Source organism: Trichomycterus rosablanca, chromosome 18 (genome assembly GCF_030014385.1).
Source record: "Trichomycterus rosablanca isolate fTriRos1 chromosome 18, fTriRos1.hap1, whole genome shotgun sequence".
In the NCBI taxonomy this organism is placed as follows: Eukaryota; Metazoa; Chordata; class Actinopteri; order Siluriformes; family Trichomycteridae; genus Trichomycterus; species Trichomycterus rosablanca.
The window spans coordinates 15,092,009-15,113,325 of NC_086005.1; the positions used below are offsets into that span (position 1 = coordinate 15,092,009).

Below are 21,317 nucleotides of genomic sequence, written 5' to 3' on the forward strand. Positions count from 1 at the left end.
AGACGATCACTCATCTATTGCTGCTGTTTGAGTTGGTCATCTTCTAGACCTTCATCTGTGGTAACAGGACACTGCCTATGGGGCGCTGTTGGCTGGATATTTTTGGTTGGTGGACTATTCTCAGTCCAGCAGTGACAGTGAGGTGTTTAAAAACTCATACCAGTACAACACACACTAACACACCACCACCATGTCAGTGTCACTGCAGTGCTGAGAATGATCCACCACCCAAATAATACCTACTCTGTGGTGCTCCTGGGAGAGTCCTGACCATTGAAGAACAGCATGAAAGGGGGCTAACAAAGCATGCAGAGAAACAAATAGACTACAGTCAGTAATTGTAGAACTACAAAGTGCTCCTATATGGTAAGTGGAGCTGATAAAATGGACAGTGAGTGTAGAAACAAGGAGGTGGTTTTAATGTTATGGCTGATTGGTGTGTGAAATACTGCATTATGATAATTCTAAATTTGTTACTTGACTTGGACTTGTTATTGATCACTTATGTAATGAGAAACACTGGAAACATGACTGTCTAAACTACTGATGTTATTGTTTTTATTTCTTGCCTCTTTTTTTCCATGTGGATGTACTGTATTTCAGTTGATGTTTACACATGATTTAAGTATGACCTGTCCACATATTAACACACACGCTCGTTTCACATTCTCGCAAACGCGTCATCGGGTCTTAATAGAAGAAAAAAAATCCCTGATGTTCCTCACACTAACGGATAATCATGAGCGAGACTGTTTCCCAGAGTGCAATGTGTGAAATGTAATCAGTCACTTTTTCTAATGCAAAGAGCTGTTAGCCACTATGACCAAATGTAAGGCAGCTGACAGGAACTCCTACAGAGATTATTTCAACCCATGTGTGGTGTCGCCACTCTCTCCGTAATCACGCTTCACTCGATGATAGTTTGTTGATATGAATGTGGAATGTTCTGTTTGTTTCCTCTTGTGCCTGGAGTGAGAACAGCTCTCAGCCATTAGTTAGTCTGAAATGAAAGTGCTTTTGGTCCTGCATGCCTTTTTTATTGTGCTGCTAGAATGTCATGAATTTGCAGTTTGTTTTGTTTTAGTATACAATTGTACGCTATTTTTTTTCCTCTCCCGCCGCCTCGTCCAATAACGACAAAACACCTGTTTTAATCCGTTCTGTAAACAACACATGTATGTATCTTAGTGATACCCTGAATGACCTACCTGCTTAATACATCCCATTGAAGCTGGCCTTGCTAGATTCTATCTAAATGCTTGGTGTCTTAACACATGGACTGTTTTATTTCGTTAACTGCCGCCAAATATATTAGCTTGTTTATCTGCTGAAGTCCATAGGGAAACAAAATTCAGGGTTCATCATTAAAAAGCGTCATTATGCCGCTCAGGTGGCGCAGCGGTAAAAACACACGCTGTTCACCAGAGCTGAGATCTCAAATACATCGTATCGAATCTCGGCTCTGCCTGCCGGCTGAAGATGAGCGGCCACATGAACAACTATCGGCCTATTGTTCAGATAGGGGCGGGATTAAGCCGGATGGGGACTCTCTCTCAGACTAGTGCGATTACGACGGAGATGGGAAAGGAGTGCGGTAGAGGGTGTGGCACTCCGTACACAGCGCTGTACTGCACTGCACTCGTCAAGTGTAGGTGACGAGATGTTCGATTGCTGTGCACGTGTCGGAGGGGGCGTGGAGCAGCCTCGGCCTCCTCAATCAGGAGCAGGGACCAGCATTAGTGAGAGGATGATTGACGGGCAGAAATTGGATGTGCTAAAGTGGGAGAAAAAAAGGGGGGGGGGGGACTGTCATCACAGACCTGTCTAGTCATTTTTGCACCATATGATCTCTTTAATACAAATATGAAATGTGCATTATATATTATTCATTCATTGGCAATTTTGCGGGTGCTTTCAGGGACCGTTGCTAGCTGTAACTCGACTGTCATTCTGTATGTCACCCTCCTACAACAATCCAGTGCCCTCAACAAAAAGTGCCCTCCTAGAGGCCGCTCAGGTGGCGCAGCAGTAATACATCGTATCGAATCTCAGCTCTGCCATCCGGCTGGGCTGAGCGGCCACATGAACAACGATTGGCCTGTTGTTCATAGGGGTGGGGTAGTAGTAAGCTGTATAGGGTCTCCTCTTAACTGATGCAACTACGACCTCTGCTGGCTGATTGATGGCGCCTGCACATGGGCGGGGAAGGAGTGCGCTGATCAGGGTGTCTCTCTCCGTACACAGGGCTGATCCGCATTAGCACTCGCCTAGTGCAGGTGAAAAAATGCATACAGCTACTGGGAACGTGTCGAAGGGGGCGTGGGTTAGCTTCGTTCTCCTCAATCAGAGTGGGGATCGGCATCAGTGGAGAGGAAGCGTGATGCAATCGGGAAAAGTGCATAAACAAAATACAAAGAAGAAAAATGTGTGCTTCTAGAGAAGTTTTTCAAACCCTGTATGCGATCGCCCCCTTGTGGAGGCTTTATGTTCCATCTTGTAAACCACAGTGGGACCAGATTGTGCAGAGCAAAACACAGAGAGTAAGATGCATTGTTTGTGTTGCCTGGGTCACATAAAAAATATGGACCCCATCTGACCAGATCAAGTTTAAGTGGTGGACCCTGCAGTGCCACTACATTCCCCTTTACATGAGTACATTTACCCTGGGTTTTAAAGCCAGTCAATGATGTGTAAAAGCACTCCAGAGTCAGATGGCACAGTAAGCCGAGACCTAGTTAAATTACAGGGTGATTCATGTGTGGAACGGTGCTGTACAGTAAATAAATGCATCAAGTCAAGATGTGTCAATGACACAGAGCCAGCTCGCAGTTTACACTGGTTTAGATGGGAGCTTAACAGGGTTTATGATGGAGCCAAAATCTGGTATCAGTTCAAGGCTGTAAAGAACACAAGACTTCTGAGTGTCTAGCAAGGCGGCTTCAATGGTTAGAAACTTCAGTGCCTTTTCTTTCACTTAAACCTCCACTGGCAGACAAACTGTTCTCCCAGTTCTCCCAGTGCTGCAGTAATCTGTACAAAATACAAGCCTCAGTTCCAGAGAAGTTGAGCAGTATGTGAAATGCAAATGAACAATAACAAATAAAAAGCCTAAATTGTCATAAGCATGTATATTTAAGGTGCTTAAATGAACTTCTCACACCAATTAATTAAGTTTTAAACAATATAAAGCATGAATGTCAATGAAGAACGGTCATTGTGAGGTGAATCTGGACCGCGGGCAGCCATCGCCTATTAAAGATGTCTTAGCCTAGCCATAAACTGTCCAAACCTTTCTGGATTTTGGAACATGTTGCCGGCATTAATGTCATACACCATAAACTTCAATGTATATTTCCATAAAATGAGGTGGCTCAGTGGGTAGCACTGTTGCCTCACAGCAAGAAGGTCCTGGGTTCGCACGCTGGAACCAGAGCTGGGATCTCGAATACATTGTATCGAGTCACGGCTCTGCCTGCCGGCTGAGGCTGAGCGGCCACACGAACGACGATTGGCCTGTTGTTCAGATAGGGGTGGGATTAAGCCGGATAGGGTCTCTCTCATAACTAATGCAATTATGACCTCTGCTGGCTGATTGATGCGCCTGCACAGAGATGGGAAAAGAGTGCTGTCAGGGTGTGTCTCTCCGTACACAGCGCTGAACTGCACTGCAAGATGCATTCGGCATGCTGGGTTAGCTTCGTTCTCCTCAATCGGAGCGGGGATCGGCATTGGTGGAGAGGAAGCATGACGGCAATCTGGCAATTGGACGCGCTAAAAAGGGAGAAAAAGGGAAGAAAATACATGAACAATAAAAAAAAAAAAAAAGAAGGTCCTGGTTTTGTTCTGTGTGGAGTTTGCATGTTCTCCCCGTGTCTGTGTTTAGTTCCTTCAAAAGCTCTGGTTTCCTCCCACAGTCCAAAAATATGCAAGTGAGGTGACCTGGAGATACCAAATTGTCCATGACTGTGTTTGACATTCAAAATTTGAACTGATGAATCTTGTGTAACCAGTAATTACCTGTCATGTCTTCAATGTAACCAAAATGTGTAAACTAGCATTAATAATCCTAATAAAGGATTTTTTTACTGGAGATCTTACATACTGTCCCAACTTATTTGGAACTGAGCTTTAATTAAATATAAAGATTCCAGCTGCTCACTTAAGCAAGGTCTACTCCAACTGTTTCAGGTCTTTCTACTGTGTCCACAACACTTTTCTAAAGGTGCACGACTGTGTTCCGGTCACTGAGAACTGCATGGATCCCTTTCAGACAAATACAATTAAAATCACGCTGCACTATTTCCGTCATCACAAGGTCCTTTTTTTTCCTTCTTTCTATTGTTTGTAGAGCGATTGTGCTTGTTTCCATTTTTCTTTATGCTTCGGGAACATTTTAAGTGCCATTTGACAGTTTACTTAGTGCGCCGTGGCCTGCTGTAGCGCATTCTAATGCAAGCACAAGCGTTGCGGTACTCCCGAGCAACTCGGCTCGGAAAAAAAGCAGTCTTAGTTGTAAATATGGAACTAAATGGAACGGATGGTTATTTATTTACTCGCCATTTCTTTAACCACTTCGATGACAGATATGTTCAAAAGTGTACATTGTGATTCTTTCTGACCTTCTTTCTCTCTTTTATTTGAATGATGTACTTTACATATACATACAGTATGTATTTTCTTTTTCTTTTCTTCTTTTTTGTGTGTTGTTTCAATTTCTCTTAGTAAGTTATATTCTCTGAAGAATTGGTAAGAGCTAACCGATATGTGTAGAGTGATTTGTATTGTGTATTTTACATGAAGGATAACAAAACTTGGGGAACTTTTATATTTATAAAGGCATATATTAACATTTAGTGTGTCGTTTATGAGGAAAATAGAGGAAATATCCAAGACACATTTAGTTTGGTTTTTCTGAATATTTCAGACTTGAGCTCAGGCTAGCTTCTTAGTGTTGTTTACTTACTTGTGGCTTGTCTTTCAATTAATAAACTTTTCCTTGTTGAATATAGTGTCATTTTGAATTATTGTTTTCTATTATATTTTTATGCATTTTCTCCCAATTCGGCATAGTCAATTTGTCTTCCGCTGCTGGGGGATCCCTGATTGCAGTCGAGGTGGGTATATCGCTGCTCACGCCTCCTCCGACCCGTGTGCATCCCTTAACGGAACCCTTTTTCACCCATGCACTCTGCACAGGTGCCTCTTTATCTGCCAATCATGGTTCTTACACGGCGTTTGAAGACCACACCCACATAGTCCGGCCATCCCACCCTGCAGGCATTGCCAATTATGCCCGCTAGATGGCACCCAGTCGACCGGCGGCAACGCAGAGTTTCGAACCAAGGAGTTCAGAATCTCAGTGCTGGTGTGCTAGTGGAATATCCCACTGCGCCACCTGGGCGCCATTATTGTTCATGTTTTAAATGTCTTTCTTCACCATCTAGTTAGCATTGTGGCAAATTTGCAAAATGCTATAATAGAGAGTATACAAAAACAGATTGTAAATAGATTGTCTATCATTATTCAAGTATACACCTTCATAAATTCATTTGCTTATTAAGCGAATTGATCCATTTCGCGTCCATAGACGTTGACCATTGACTCTACCACAGCTGTTTCATTTAAACATTCATATTGATCCTATCACGATTGTCAGTTTCACACCAAGTGCACCAAAACTACAAGAAGGGAAAGATTGGGAAACAGAAAAACCTCATCACTGAGCATCTACACATAAGCAACGTTTCTGTAAGTGTCTGCTAATGGAAGGACCGCATTCATGCTGTGCCCTAACATAATTGGTCAGTTTACGAAAAGTGTGACTGAAGAGTTTATTGATCTCCCTGTTCACTGAGTGCTTTTGTCTGAAACATCTTAATATTTAACACATGATGATTTTGGTCATTTTGATGTTTTGGTTTAAGGGCCCAACAGTAGCCCAACAGTAGCATCTTACCCTGTGTGTGGACTTTAAATGTGATTGTTCTAATTGAGGTAATAGCCCAGTACCTCAATATCTGAGCCAGCACTGTTCCAAGAAAAGACATCAGTTGTGCTTTATTATGCCAGCCTTTCTCAAAGCACCAAGAAACATGGACCACATCTATTACACAGCTATTTTGTTGAAGCCTTGCTTGGGTATTGGCGGTATATGGATGTGCTGCATAGTGAAGAAAGTGCAATATGAAAATCTGTGAAGCTCTTCCTTAGCGTTGCTTAAGATAAAGCAAACAAAACAAAGAAACCACTTATTACCAGTCCCAGATGTCTGATTGTACATTTATTATTTGGGCAAATTGTGCCTGCAAGGTTCAGCAAGGATTATTTCTTAATTGGAAAAGCAAAACAAACGGGGCCTCTTCAAGTGTCTAATAAGCCCTACTACACTGTTCTTTATCTTCCTACAGTCTGGAGCTTCTCATGGGTCCCTGCCCAGCATTAAGAGATACGTACATACACTGATCAACCATTACATTAAAACCACCTACTTGTTTCTACACTAGCTGTCCATGTTATCAGCTCCACTTACCATATGGAAGCACTTTGTAGTTCAGCAATTACTGACTGTAGTCCGATTCTCTACATACTTTTTTTTTTTTTTTTTTAGCCTTCCTTCATCCTGTTCTTTAATGGTCAGGACCACTACAGAGCAGGTATTATTGTGATGGTGGTGGATGATTCTCAGCACTGCAGTGACACTGACATGGTGGTGGTGTGTTAGTGTGTGTTGTGCTGGTGTGAGTGGATCAGACACAGCAGCGCTGCTGGAGTTTTTAAATACCGTGTCCACTCACTGTCCACTCTATTAGACACTCCTACCTAGTTGGTCCACCTTGTAGATGTAAAGTCAGAGACGATTGCTTATCTGTTGCTGCTGTTTGAGTTGGTCATCTTCTAGACCTTCATCAGTGGTAATAGGACGCTGCCCACGGGGTGCTGCAGGCTGGATATTTTTGGTTGGTGGACTATTCTTAGTCCAGCAGTGACAGTGAGGTGTTTAAAAACTCCAGCAGCGCTGCTGTGTCTTATCTACTCATACCAGCACCATGTCAGTGTCACTGCAGTGCTGAGAATGATCCACCACCTAAATAATACCTGCTCTGTGGTGGTCCTGACCATTGAAGAACAGCATAAATGGGGGCTTACAAAGCATGCAGAGAAACAGATGGACTACAGTCAGTAATTGTAGAACTACAAAGTGCTTCTATATGGTAAATGGAGCTAATAAAATGGACAGTGAGTGTAAAAACAAGGAGGTGGTTTTAATGTTATGGCTGATTGGTGTGTATATATATATATATATATATATATATTAGGGCTGTCAAACGATAAAAAATTTTAATCGCGATTAATCTCAGAATTTCATATAGTTAATCGCGATTAATCGCATTTAAAAAAATCTGTGTAAATGTTATAGAAAACAAGGATTTTTAAGTGAAATGTTACAATTACAATGGTTAACACATTTTATGCTAAATGTACTAATGTTAAAAACTGCTGGGACAAGAGAAAACTGTAAGGGAGTTTTATTCACTCACATACTAGGCAGTAATACTATCCAGTGGTTTAATGGACGTTTCTACACGAACTGAGTGTGTTTAGACTAGGGTGGCCAGATTCATAGTAACAAAAAGGAGGACATTACACCCCAAAAAGCCGGACATCTTATTAGGAACAGGGGGACATGCTACTGCAACACACAGAATGAATCCAGAACCCATATAACAGTTTTTGACCAATTTAAGCAAGAATTATATAACAAATGACTGTTTTACTCACTAAATGTTGTGTCTTTTCATATTTAGGTCCGTTCATCGCTGCCTCAAAAGTTTACTTTTTGGCATTTTCACCGCGTTCCTGATCATGAGAGCTGAGTGATTGACTCAGGTAGCGCGATGTTTACAAAACAGAGAGGGCGGGCGAAATTCAACCACCCAATCACAGACTAGCATTTAGAGGGCGGACCTTCTCCGATTGGCCAGTGGTAGCTCTATAAGGAGTCAAATGAGGCTGTTAAACCAATGAAATACAAAGCATTTGTTTTGACATGTACCTGAGTAAATAATATTGATCAAAAATGAAACCAGTTCACTCCAAAAGGAGGATTTTAAAGTGTCCGTCCTAGCGTTACGTGAATGGAGGACTGGCAGCTTCTTCAAGTGCAAGTGCATTACTACGACACTACCACGCTCGGTAACATTATGTTAACAAACCGCAAATAAAAAACGGTGGCAAGTCCGACATTAAAACGTTTGTTCTACCAGTCAAGTCTCAACATGAACTAGAATTTGCGTTAACGGCACTAATTTTTATAATCGCGTTAAATTGAGATTGCGTTAATGCGTTATTATCGCGTTAACTTCGACAGCCCTAATATACAGTGTATCACAAAAGTGAGTACACCCCTCACATTTCTGCAGATATTTAAGTATATCTTTTCATGGGACAACACTGACAAAATGACACTTTGACACAATGAAAAGTAGTCTGTGTGCAGCTTATATAACAGTGTAAATTTATTCTTCCCTCAAAATAACTCGATATACAGCCATTAATGTCTAAACCACCGGCAACAAAAGTGAGTACACCCCTTAGTGAAAGTTCCTGAAGTGTCAATATTTTGTGTGGTCACCATTATTTCCCAGAACTGCCTTAACTCTCCTGGGCATGGAGTTTACCAGAGCTTCACAGGTTGCCACTGGAATGCTTTTCCACTCCTCCATGACGACATCATGGAGCTGGCGGATATTCGAGACTTTGCGCTCCTCCACCTTCCGCTTGAGGATGCCCCAAAGATGTTCTATTGGGTTTAGGTCTGGAGACATGCTTGGACAGTCCATCACCTTTACCCTCAGCCTCTTCAATAAAGCAGTGGCCGTCTTAGAGGTGTGTTTGGGGTCATTATCATGCTGGAACACTGCCCTGCGACCCAGTTTCCAGAGGGAGGGGATCATGCTCTGCTTCAGTATTTCACAGTACATATTGGAGTTCATGTGTCCCTCAATGAAATGTAACTCCCCAACACCTGCTGCACTCATGCAGCCCCAGACCATGGCATTCCCACCACCATGCTTGACTGTAGGCATGACACACTTATCTTTGTACTCCTCACCTGATTGCCGCCACACATGCTTGAGACCATCTGAACCAAACAAATTAATCTTGGTCTCATCAGACCATAGGACATGGTTCCAGTAATCCATGTCCTTTGTTGACATGTCTTCAGCAAACTGTTTGCAGGCTTTCTTGTGTAGAGACTTCAGAAGAGGCTTCCTTCTGGGGTGACAGCCATGCAGACCAATTTGATGTAGTGTGCGGCGTATGGTCTGAGCACTGACAGGCTGACCCCCCACCTTTTCAATCTCTGCAGCAATGCTGACAGCACTCCTGCGCCTATCTTTCAAAGACAGTAGTTGGATGTGACGCTGAGCACGTGCACTCAGCTTCTTTGGACGACCAACGCGAGGTCTGTTCTGAGTGGACCCTGCTCTTTTAAAACGCTGGATGATCTTGGCCACTGTGCTGCAGCTCAGTTTCAGGGTGTTGGCAATCTTCTTGTAGCCTTGGCCATCTTCATGTAGCGCAACAATTCGTCTTTTAAGATCCTCAGAGAGTTCTTTGCCATGAGGTGCCATGTTGGAACTTTCAGTGACCAGTATGAGAGAGTGTGAGAGCTGTACTACTAAATTGAACACACCTGCTCCCTATGCACACCTGAGACCTAGTAACACTAACAAATCACATGACATTTTGGAGGGAAAATGACAAGCAGTGCTCAATTTGGACATTTAGGGGTTTAGTCTCTTAGGGGTGTACTCACTTTTGTTGCCGGTGGTTTAGACATTAATGGCTGTATATTGAGTTATTTTGAGGGAAGAATAAATTTACACTGTTATATAAGCTGCACACAGACTACTTTTCATTGTGTCAAAGTGTCATTTTGTCAGTGTTGTCCCATGAAAAGATATACTTAAATATCTGCAGAAATGTGAGGGGTGTACTCACTTTTGTGATACACTGTATATATATTTATATATACAGTATATATAAACTGAGGCACTCGATGATGCAGCATTAGTGCTGACATTCTGGCCAAACCCCTACGCAGACAATTATTGGCTTGTTCCAAAGGGTGGGATTGCTGAAAGGCTGAAAGGGTTTCCTCTGTTTCCAAAAGTGCTGCAGTTATATCTGATGAAACTGCATAATGAGATTGGAGCATGACTATCCATGTGTAGTTTCTTCTGCAATATAGTGTTAGGATGATGTGTGGTAATAAGGGGAATAATTACAACAGCTGTGGTAACTATTTAAATCAAGTCTAATCTGCTAGACTACAAATGCAAAAAAAACCTCTATTTTTGTTACAGGATGAAACAAGCACTAAGAAATGTTCTCTTTTCAGTTTCAGTTGTAGAGTTGTGGTGAATCTTATTTTAGTACCAAAACCTTTATTACACACACAGATGTTAAGAACAGTTTCAATAATTTGAAACTTTTTTCCACACAAAGAAGGCAGAACAATCCCTTAAATGTAAACAAAATAAAATCTGAAGATCTGACCAGTTCTGCCAGCAAGGCCCTCAACCCTCTCTGCTCCAGGCAATGGAGCAATGTACAATGTACCAATGTACAATGGCTGTCCCTGCACTCTGACCCCAGCTTTCAAACAAGTTGTGATATGCGAAAAAAGAATTTCATCATACTGTACACCTGTAGTATATGTATACAACAAATAAAGGCATTCTATTCTCTATCACACTTTGTTTTAGATAAAAAACATAGATTTAGCACTCACTCACTCCTTAACCACTTATCCAATCAGGGTCACGGGGACAGCTTTTCAATGGGCGCTAGGCACACAGTAACACCCTGGTCGGGGCACCAGTCCATCACAGGGCAGACACACACACACACCCATTCACCTATAGTGCAATTCAGTGTCTCCATTTAACCTGACTGCATGTTTTTGGACTGTGGGAAGAAAACCGGAGAGAATATAGAAACTTGTGGTGATCAGGGATGTTGGGTTGCTGTCGTTCTGCCTTTCTTGTCCGATCACTCAGGTTTGATGATGGTGGGGAGGCGGGCGCTGATGTCCTGCGAAAGCCTTCATGACCCTTTTAGTTATGCTGTAATAATTAGGGGTGCCGGAGTCTAAAGCTACTTTCTGCAGAACTGACATCCTACTCAATTCACATTTTAACCTGTTTAAACCTGTTTAAACCTGTTTACCCACCCGGCGTGTTTGAACCAAGAATGTCAAGAACTCACTACAGACTTTATCACAGACTGGACTTAAATTATTTTTGCTAGTTATAACTTTTAGTTCATTTTAATTTGTGTGTGTATGATATTGTGTAAATCCTATTTATTATTAAGTTATTCTCCAGGCCGCCCAAGAAGGATGAGGGTCCCTGCTGAGTCTGGTTCATCTCAAGGTTTCTTCCTGTAATTTTAAGGGAGTTTTTCCTGCCATTGTCGCCCTCGGCTTGCTCAACAGGGGTGTTTGTTTTTGTATCTGTTGCTTTTGGATTCTGTAAAGTTGCTTTGAGACAATGTATATTGTAAAAAGCGCCATATAAATAAAGTTGACTTGACTTGAACATACAAACTCCCCACCTAGGAGTACAGCTTTGTGTGAAATACCATCCCTCTAACTCAGAAAGCACAGCTAGTTATGGACCTCCAGTCATATGATAAATAATAATCATACAATTTATTAATAGCAGGCAGCTTGGTGGTGCAGCTAGAATTCGAGAGGTAGATTAGGTGTAGGACAGCAATACTTCTGGTCACTGTCTGTGAGGAGTTATTCCACTCCATTGCAGGGCAACCCGAATCACACATTCACTAACTCACACCTCTATGGGAAATTTAGAATTGCCAATCCACCCTTTGCATTTTTTATTTGGAAGGCGGAAAAAACACCCAGAGTACGCAGAGGAAATCTAATAAAGTAGCAGTTACACAGAAAGTGCAAAAACAACTCACAGACAGTAACTGGAGGTAAGAATCAGTGGGACAGTGGTAGCCTAATGGGTAGAGTTTTGGGCATTCAGCTGAAAGGTTGAGTTTAAATCCCAGCTCTGCCATGCAGCACCGTGGGGTCCTTGAACAAGACCCTTAACCCTGTCTGCTCCAGGGGTGCCGTACAATGGCTGACCCTGCGCTCTGACCCCAGCTTCCAAACAAGCTGGGATACTTGAAGAAAGAATTTTGTTGTACTGTCTATGTATATATGACAAATAAAGGCATTCTGTTATATTCCAACAAGCCCAGGTCTCTAAAACCCACTGTCCACCATGCACATTTGTGTGTGCATGTGTTTCTGTGTAGAAAGAAGATTGGCTTTTAAAAAAGGGAAGAGTCAAGTCACGTCAAATTTATTTATATAGCGCTTTTTACAATAGACATTGTATCAAAGCAACTTTACAGAATCCAGGACCAACAGATACAAAAAACCCCTGTTGAGCAAGCCGAGGGCGACAGTGGCAACCTAACCTTGAGCGGAACCAGACTCAGCAGGCCCCATCCTTCTTGGGTAGCCTGAAGGATACTTTAAATAAATAGGATTTACACAAGTTATAACTAGCAATAAATAAATAAATAATAATTAGTCTGAAGTGAGTTCTTGACATTCTTGGTGCAAAAACATCAGGTTTCCCTCACATCTGGCAGCATTGTTGGCACGGCTGTCTCGACTTCATTCCTTAACCTCGGGTGGGTAAACAGGTTTTCATCAAAAGGACCTCGGGGTAAAACGACAGAAAATGTAGTTAAAAATGTAAAATGCGAGTTTTAGACTCCGGCAGCACCTACCTCCCCCACCGCCATCAAACCTGAGTGATCGGATAAGAGAGGCAGAACGAGCAGCAACCCAACATCCCTGATCACCACAAGTTTCTATCACCAAGAACCCCCAAGCTCTGCACCTTTGTCTATACTAATCAAAAGCCTGAGAAAATAAATATGTTTTCAGTCTAGACTTAAACATTGAGACTGTGTCCGAATCCCAAACAGAGGCAGGAAGATTATTCCAGAGTTGTGGAGCTTTGTAAGAAAATGCTCTTCCACCAGCCGTGATTTTTTTAATTCTTGGAACTATAAGTAACCCTGCGTCTTGTGAGCGAAGTGGACGTGCTGGGTTGTAGTGCTCAATAAGTTCACTCAGATACTGTGGAGCCAGATTATGTAGCGCTTTATAAGTTAGTAAAAGTACACTGCTCACAAAAATTAGGGGATATTTCAAAATGAATATGAAGCGATAAAAAAAGAAGGACTGGCCTTCACGTTCTCCAGACCTGAATCCCACTGAACATGCTTGGGATGCACTGGGTAGACGTCTGGCAAACCGTCCGATGCCTCCCACAACACTTCTTGAGCTGGAAGTTGCCCTGGATTAATTGGCAGAGGATCCCACAAGAACTGCTGGACAATCTGATCCTACTGAACAGTCAATGTGTGGCACTCTCGTCCAGTTTGACATGCTTCTGTTCACCCCCACCAATATGTCACTTGCTACTCAATCACGATAATTGAGTTTGCATCTCATTTGCATAAGCGAACAACTTTCTTTGACTTATCGTTTGCTTTTCTGACGTTCTTGTTTAATAAAAAAAAATCAAATGCTTCTTTTTTTATCGCTTCATATTCATTTTGAAATATCCCCTAATTTTTGTGAGCAGTATTTTGTAATCAATGCGGAATTTAACTGGCAGCCAGTGTAGAGATGATAGAACAGGACTAATATGAATGAATAATATCAAATGTTCTAGTTCTAGTTAGCACTCGAGCTGCTGCATTTTAAACCAAATGGAGTTTGTTTTTGGATCTACCAGAGCATCCAGTGAGAAGAGCATTACAATAATCTAACCGAGAAGTTATAAACGCATGGATCAGTGTCGAATACAAAGGAAGCTTATTTCTTACCTGAAAGAGACTTATTAGCTCAAATATTTGACTTTTTCATGGAAGCTAATTTCTGTCACCTAAAATAAACAAAAATCCAGCACATAATTATTTCTTTTTATTATAACGTGAATTGCAATGACATTAAATTACATTAGATACTGTTTTTAGATCCTTTCTCATTATCTCAAAGTAATAACAGTATATTAAAGCAAACATATGACAATAATGACACCTCTGACTCAGACAAATGGACTAAAGGTTTAACATAGTTGCTATTTAAGGAAGAGAAAGAGTTTACTGTAGATGTTTGCATCATTTACACATCAGAAATGAAACAATAAATGCTGAGGTCAGAATTTAGTCAAAATAAGGAACTAAAGAAGGAAGGAAAGTAAAGAGAAGAATCATGTCAGGCATTAAAAAGGTTCCTTATAATTACTGCAAAACAATCTGTGAAGATGCATCTAAAACAAGCAGAAAACTCAAATCCATGCACTGCTGTTTTACACAGCAAACTGAAGTCAGGTTCATATCTGAGGTGCTCTGGTGCCACCCAGTGGATCATAGTGATCAGATCAAGTTGTTCAGGACAGCAGCAGTTCTAGACCATTAAATCCAATTTATTCTCTCAGCTGTGGCAAGTCGAGTAACTGAGGGACCTGATATCTATTGATACACGAAATGATTTAAATAAAAATGTATTTCAATGAATGCTTCATGTCATGTCTCACTTTAGCCTGTTTCTCCTTTTTTCATCTTGCTTCCTCAGCTTTCTGGCACGGTACTGTCAACCAAATATTGTTCTTACAAGAAGCTGCAAGTAATGAAAAGGCAGTTAAAGCACGCAAGAAAATGTTAATTGCATTATGTGTATATTTGACACAGCACATGTTTTAATATATTTTTAAAAAATCTTAGTATGTGATCTTTTTTTTGTTTGCCCATTTAATTTATCTAGTAACAAAAATGAGCAGTTAAAGAAATTAATAAAAAAACATTTTATTGGCTATTGGCTGACAATAATAAATATTATATATAGGACCACTATAGAGCAGGTATTATTTAGGTGGTGGATCATTCTCAGCACTGCAGTGACACTGACATGGTGGTGGTGTGTTAGTGTGTGTTGTGCTGGTATGAGTGGATCAGACACAGCAGCGCTGATGAAGTTTTTAAACACCTCACTGTCACTGCTGGACTGAGAATAGTCCACCAACCAAAAATATCCATCCAACAGCACCCCATGGGCAGCGTCCTGTGACCACTAATGAAGGTCTAGAAGATGGCCAACTCAAACAGCAGCAATAGATAAGCAATCGTCTAAGAGTGTCTATGAGAGTGTCTAATAAAGTGGACAGTGAGTGGACACAATATTTAAAACATCCAGCAGCACTCCTGTGTCTGCTCCACTCATACCAGCACAACACACACTAACACACCACCACCATGTCAGTGTCACCGCAGTGCTGGGAATGATCCACCACCTAAATAATACCTGCTCTGTGGTGGTCTTGTGGGGGTCCTGACAACTGAAGAACAGGGTGAAAATAGATTTAAAAAGTATGTAGATAAATAGATGGACTACAGTCAGTAATTGTAGAACTACAAAGTGCTCCTATATGGTTAGTGGAGCTGATAAAATCGACAGTGAGTTGTTGCTATTTTTAGAATCAGAATTTTCAGTCACTTTTTGGGCTGTTTTAAGCTTTGTTGACAAAATATTTTACCTTTTAACCTCATTTAACTTTAAGCATACAGTTTCTTGTATTCAGTGTAACACTTTTACAAACTAGGAACTGTTTTGAAATGAAAACGCTGTTTAAACAGAAAAGACTCAGAAAAAAAGGAAAAAGCCTTGCAGAAAGAACCTAGCAAGCATCTTAACTATGAGAAATAGATACATGTGAGCTTTATTCAAAGTGACTTACAAGTGTGAATGTACTATAGTAACACTATCCATGCAATTGAGGGCCTTGCTCAAAAGCCCAACAGTGGCAACCTGGCAGATGTGTGGCTTGAACCAGCAACCCTCCAATCACTAGACCAGAACCACAGATCAACCACTGTCAATTTCTAATGTGTGTGTTGTTCTGTGACCTGTTCATTTAAAGGTGTAAAAAAGCTGACTGTAGTCCATCCCTTTCTCTACATACTTTTTTAGCCTGCTTCCACCCTGTTCTTCAATGGTCAGGACCCTCACAGGACCACTACAGAGCAGGTATTATTTAGGTGGTGGATCATTCTCAGCACTGCAGTGACACTGACATGGTGGTGGTGTGTTGATGTGTGTTGTGCTGGTATGAGTGGATCAGACACAGCAGTGCTGCTGGAGTTTTTAAACACCATGTCCACTCACTGTCTACTGTCTATTAGACACTCCTACCTAGTTGGTCCACCTTGTAGATGTAAAGTCAGAGACGATCGCTCATCTATTGCTGCTGTTTGAGTTGGTCATCTTCTAGACCTTCATCAGGGGTCACAGGACGCTGCCCACGGGCGCTGTGACTGGATATATTCTTGGTTGGTGGACTATTCTCAGTCCAGCAGTCACAGAAAGGTGTTTAAAAACTCCAGCAGCATTGCTGCATCTTATCCACTCATACCAGCACAACACACACTAACACACCACCACCATGTCAGTGTCACTGCAGTGCTGAGAATGATCCACCACCTACATAATACCTACTCTGTAGTGGTCCTAGGAGAGTCCTGACCATTGAAGAACAGCATGAAAGGGGGCTAATAAAGCATGCAGAGAAACAGATGGACTACAGTCAGTAACTGTAGAACTACAAATTGCTTCTATATGGTAAGTGGAGCTGATAAAATGGACAGTGAGTGGTTTTAATGTTATGACTGATCGGTGTATATTGTTCAGCATTCTGATGGCCTGCACCTTCTTTTCACTCATTCTACCAACATACACACACACTTACACATATACACACTCACACTTGTTTATTATTATTACTTTTTTCTTCTAATTGTATTATTTTAAATTCCATTTTATCCTTTTCTCCCTTTTTCTCTTTATGTTTGCACACTCTTAGAGTTCCCAAGCCTCACAACACACATTTCAATGTAAACTGCTGCTAACATTTATACAAATGACAAATAAACTCGAAACTTGAAAAACTTAATTACTGTTAATCATAAAAGGCAAAGCTTGATTCATCTTAAACAAAGCCAAGGAAGCATCTTATTTGACCAGTTTGTTTAAGAATACCAGCCATAATTTGGATAAACAGGACTCCCCTATGGATACAATCCTGACTCAGAGAGCGATGAGCAAACTGTAAACAGTTACCAGCACACAACTGCATCTTTTCACCAGTTAGGAATGCACCAAATACAAACTCTGCCTAATATGGGAAAGTGTATTTTGCCTTTCTTTTCATTTCTTACTTACTGTTGTCTGTAGCAATTTAAGCATCTTTGATAAAATCTCATATTTTGTTGATGTTCTAATACAAAACTCATGCAATCTCTGCAAAGGAGTACCACTTACACTTATCAGCCACTTTATTAGGAACATACATCGATCAGCCATAACATTAAAACCACCTCCTTGTTTCTACACTATAGAAGCACTATAGAAGCACTTTGTAGTTTTACAATTACTGACTACAGTCCATTTGTTTCTTTGCATGCTTTGTTAGCTCTCTTTCATGCTGTTCTTCAATGGTCAGGACTCTCCCAGGACCACTACAGAGCAGGTATTATTTAGGTGGTGGATCATTCTCAGCACTGCAGTGACACATGATGGTGGTGTATCCAGCCAATATCCAGCCAACAGCGCCCCGTGAGTAGCGTCCTGTGACCACTGATGAAGATCTAGAAGATGACCAACTCAAACGGCAGCAATAGATGAGCAATCGTCTCTGACTTTACATCTACAAGGTGGACCAACTAGGTAGGAGTGTCTAATAGAGTGGACAGTGAGTGGACACGGTATTTAAAAACTGCTGTGTCTGATCCACTCATACCAGCACAACACACTCTAACACACCACCACCATGTCATCACCGTGTCACTGCAGTGCTGAGAATGATCCACCATCTAAATAATACCTGCTCTGTGATGGTCCTGTGGGTGTCCTAAAAAGTATGTAGAGAAACAGATGGACTACAGTCAGTAATTGTAGAACTACAAAGTGCTCCTATATGGTAAGTGGAGCTGATAAAATGGACAGTGAGTGTAGAAACAAGGAGGTGGTTTTAATGTTATGGCTGATCAGTGTATAGGTTTCTAACACATTGTGCCACAATAAATGGAACAATAAAGTAATGCTGTTTTGTGAGCAACGTGGGGCTTGGGTGGGGTATTATTTAAGATTTTAGGCATTTCCTAAACTACAAAGCATTCCTGTTTTGGAAATTACCTTTATGTAATTGTATCCGGTTCCTGTTGAGCATCTGTGGAGTTGGTGCAGAGAGACTTTATTATTACAATCTTGTCTGAAGAAGCACTTTATTACTGTATAAAACATTTTAAATCAAAATCGTTACAAATAAAAATAAATGATATTTATTTGGCCTTCAAGACGACAGTGATATTGCCTAAAACCTTTTAACATTTTTGTCAATTTCTGCTTAATTTCATGTTCTTATGTTTTGTCTTCAAATGTGTTACTGTTTTTATTCAGTGTATCATCTATGGAAAGCAAATTACCCAACTGCGCTTCCAATCACCCAACAGCATCATGCTCCCTCTCCACTGATGCCGATCCCACCCTGATTGAGGGAGCGAGACTGACACACGTCCCGTCCGACACGTGTGCAGTAGCCGACTGCATCTTTTCACCCGCACGAGGCGAGTTCATATGCGGATCAGCTTTGTGTACGGAGAGCCACACCCTGATCAATGCATTATCCCTTGTGTCTTGTGCAGGCACTATCAATCAGCCACCAGAGATCGTAATTGAATCAGTTATAAGGTTCCTATCCGACTGCCATCCAATATGAATGGATAATCGGACAGTTGTAGCCTAGTGGTTAAGGTACTGGACTAGTAATCAAAGGATTGCTGGTTCAAGCCCGACCACTGCCAGGTTGCCACTGTTGGGCCCTTGAGCAAGGCCCTTAACCTTCAATTGCTTAGACAGTATGTACTGTAAGTCGCTTTCGATAAAAGCGTCAGCTATATGCCGAAAATGTAAATGTAAATAATCGTTGTTCATGAAGGCCCCAGCCCAGCCGGATGGCAGAGCTGAGTTTCAAACCGAGTTTTAAATGTCAACTCTGGTGTGCTGGTGTGTTTTATCGCTGTGCCACCTGAGCGCCCCCATCATTGTGATTGTTTTTACTGGTGCAACAGCTACTGAACACAAAAATCATTTACTTAATGACAACAGACTGTGTTTTTTAATGGAACTTTATAAAAGCTTTAAAATTGTATTAAAGACTGAAAATGATCCTCTGTATTTGTATCCGGTTACAGTTGGGTATCTGAGGAGTTGGTGCAGCGAGATGTTCCTCCTCTGGAGTTCACTGATGAGTGTGTACCATTTTCACTAAACGCCCTCTCAAACACCCGTCTCAGAGACAGTTTGACTTTGTCTTTAAAGTCGTGCCCCATAAACACATACAGTATGGGGTTCATGCAGCTGTTAACGTACGCCAAAGAGATCGCCAAAGGGTCCACTTCTTGGGCAAAACTAGATTCCCATTCTTTACCATAAATGTTGACCAAACCAACCACGTGGTAGGGCAGCCATGAGAGAAAGAACGCCACCACGACAGCTATCATGATGCGGAAAGCCCTTCCTGTACGGAACTGGCTGCTGCTAACCTTCCAGGCAATAAGGGCGTAGCAACAGACAATACACAGGAACGGTATCAGAAAGCCGAAAACTAACCGGGTCATTATTAGCGCCCTGTAAGAGTCGCCTTTGTCAAAGCCACACCCTTCTTCAGTCAAATTTCCATGACTGAATGTGCAGATGGTAAAATCATCAACAGTAAGAGTCTCTCTCAGGATTACAGTAGGCAGGCTTAGGAATACAGCTAAGCTCCACACCACAGCACAGCATACCCAGGCTAGTCCAAGCTTCCGATTATTCTGAGCCCAAACGGGTTTAACCACCTGAACAAAACGGTCCACGCTTATGAGGTTCAAAGTGAAGACGCTAGCGAACATGTTGAGGACAATTACTGTGGGCAGGAGTTTGCACATGATGTCTCCATAAGGCCAGTGGTATTCCAATAGGATTTCCGAAATGATAAAAGGTATAGAAAGGCAGCACAGGAGGTCGGCAATGGCCAAATTCAGGAACCAGACAGTGTTCACAGTTCTTTTCATCTTCACACCAGCAATCCACACAACAAGGGTATTGCCAGGGAGTCCGAGAACGCAGGTCAGGCAGTACAATATCAGTGATATGGTTTTAATAGAGTTCCTGGCCTTCTCAGGCAAAGCACTTTTACAGGGAAAATTGTCGAAGTCAAAGTCATAGTCATAGTCGATGGTAGTATTCATTGTGTACGGTTCAAGAAATCCAGCAGTGATACACTGATTCACTGTTTTAATCCCTGTTTGGGGAGAAAAAAACGTCAAATCATAAAGCATGTACAATTTCAAGAAAACATCTGTAAACCCTTGTAAATGACCTATCAAATGTTACCTATTCAATGAAAAACTATTTCATGTGTCCACAATAAAAAAAAACACTAAACAGAAGCTGTATTAATAGACAGGACAGCAAAGAAAACTCCTTTTAAGTTCTCAAATGTCTCCCTAGATGATTCACAATGCTTGTTGAATCACAGTATGTTCCAAAGAGATGAGTATTTGACAGTAGCTCATTTTATTTTATTTTCATCAACTGGATCATGGACCAGGTGGCTTGGTGGGTAGCACTCTTGCCTCACAGCAAGAAAGTTCTGTGTTCGATCCCCAGGAGGGGCGGTCAGGGTCCTTTCTGTGCGGAGTTTGCATGTTCTCCCCATGTCTGCGTGGGTTTCCTACGGGAGCTCCAGTTTCCTCCCACAGTCCAAAATCATGGTCAGGTGAATTGGAGACACTGAATTGGCCTATAGGTGAATGGGTGTGTGTATGTGTATGTGCCCTGTGATGGGCTGGCAGGGTGTTATTGTGTGCCTTGCGTCCATTGAAAAGCTGGGATAGGCTCCAGCATCCCCCCGCGACCCTAATTGGATAAGCGGTTAAGAAAATGAGTGGGTCACTCAGGTGGCGCAGCGGTAAAACACACGCTGGAACCAGAGCTGGGATCTTGAATACATCGTATCGAATCTCAGCTCTGCCTGTCATCTGAGGCTGAGCAGCCACATGAACAACGATTGGCCTGTTGTTCAGATGGGCAGGAATAAGCCAGATATGGGTCTCTCTCTCATGACTGGTGCAATTACGACCTCTGCTGGCTGATTGGTGGCGCCTGCACAGAG

At 41.8% G+C, this 21,317-nt stretch overlaps 1 protein-coding gene across 1 annotated transcript; it reads right to left on the reverse strand.

Moving 5' to 3' along the window:
• Positions 1-19,275: 19,275 nt before the first annotated feature.
• c3ar1 (C3a anaphylatoxin chemotactic receptor) lies at positions 19,276-20,391 on the reverse strand. Its single transcript, XM_063014750.1, has one exon. The coding sequence runs from the start codon at positions 20,389-20,391 to the stop codon at positions 19,348-19,350; it is 1,044 nt and encodes a 347-aa protein (XP_062870820.1). The 3' UTR covers positions 19,276-19,347.
• Between the last annotated feature and the right edge of the window lie 926 nt (positions 20,392-21,317).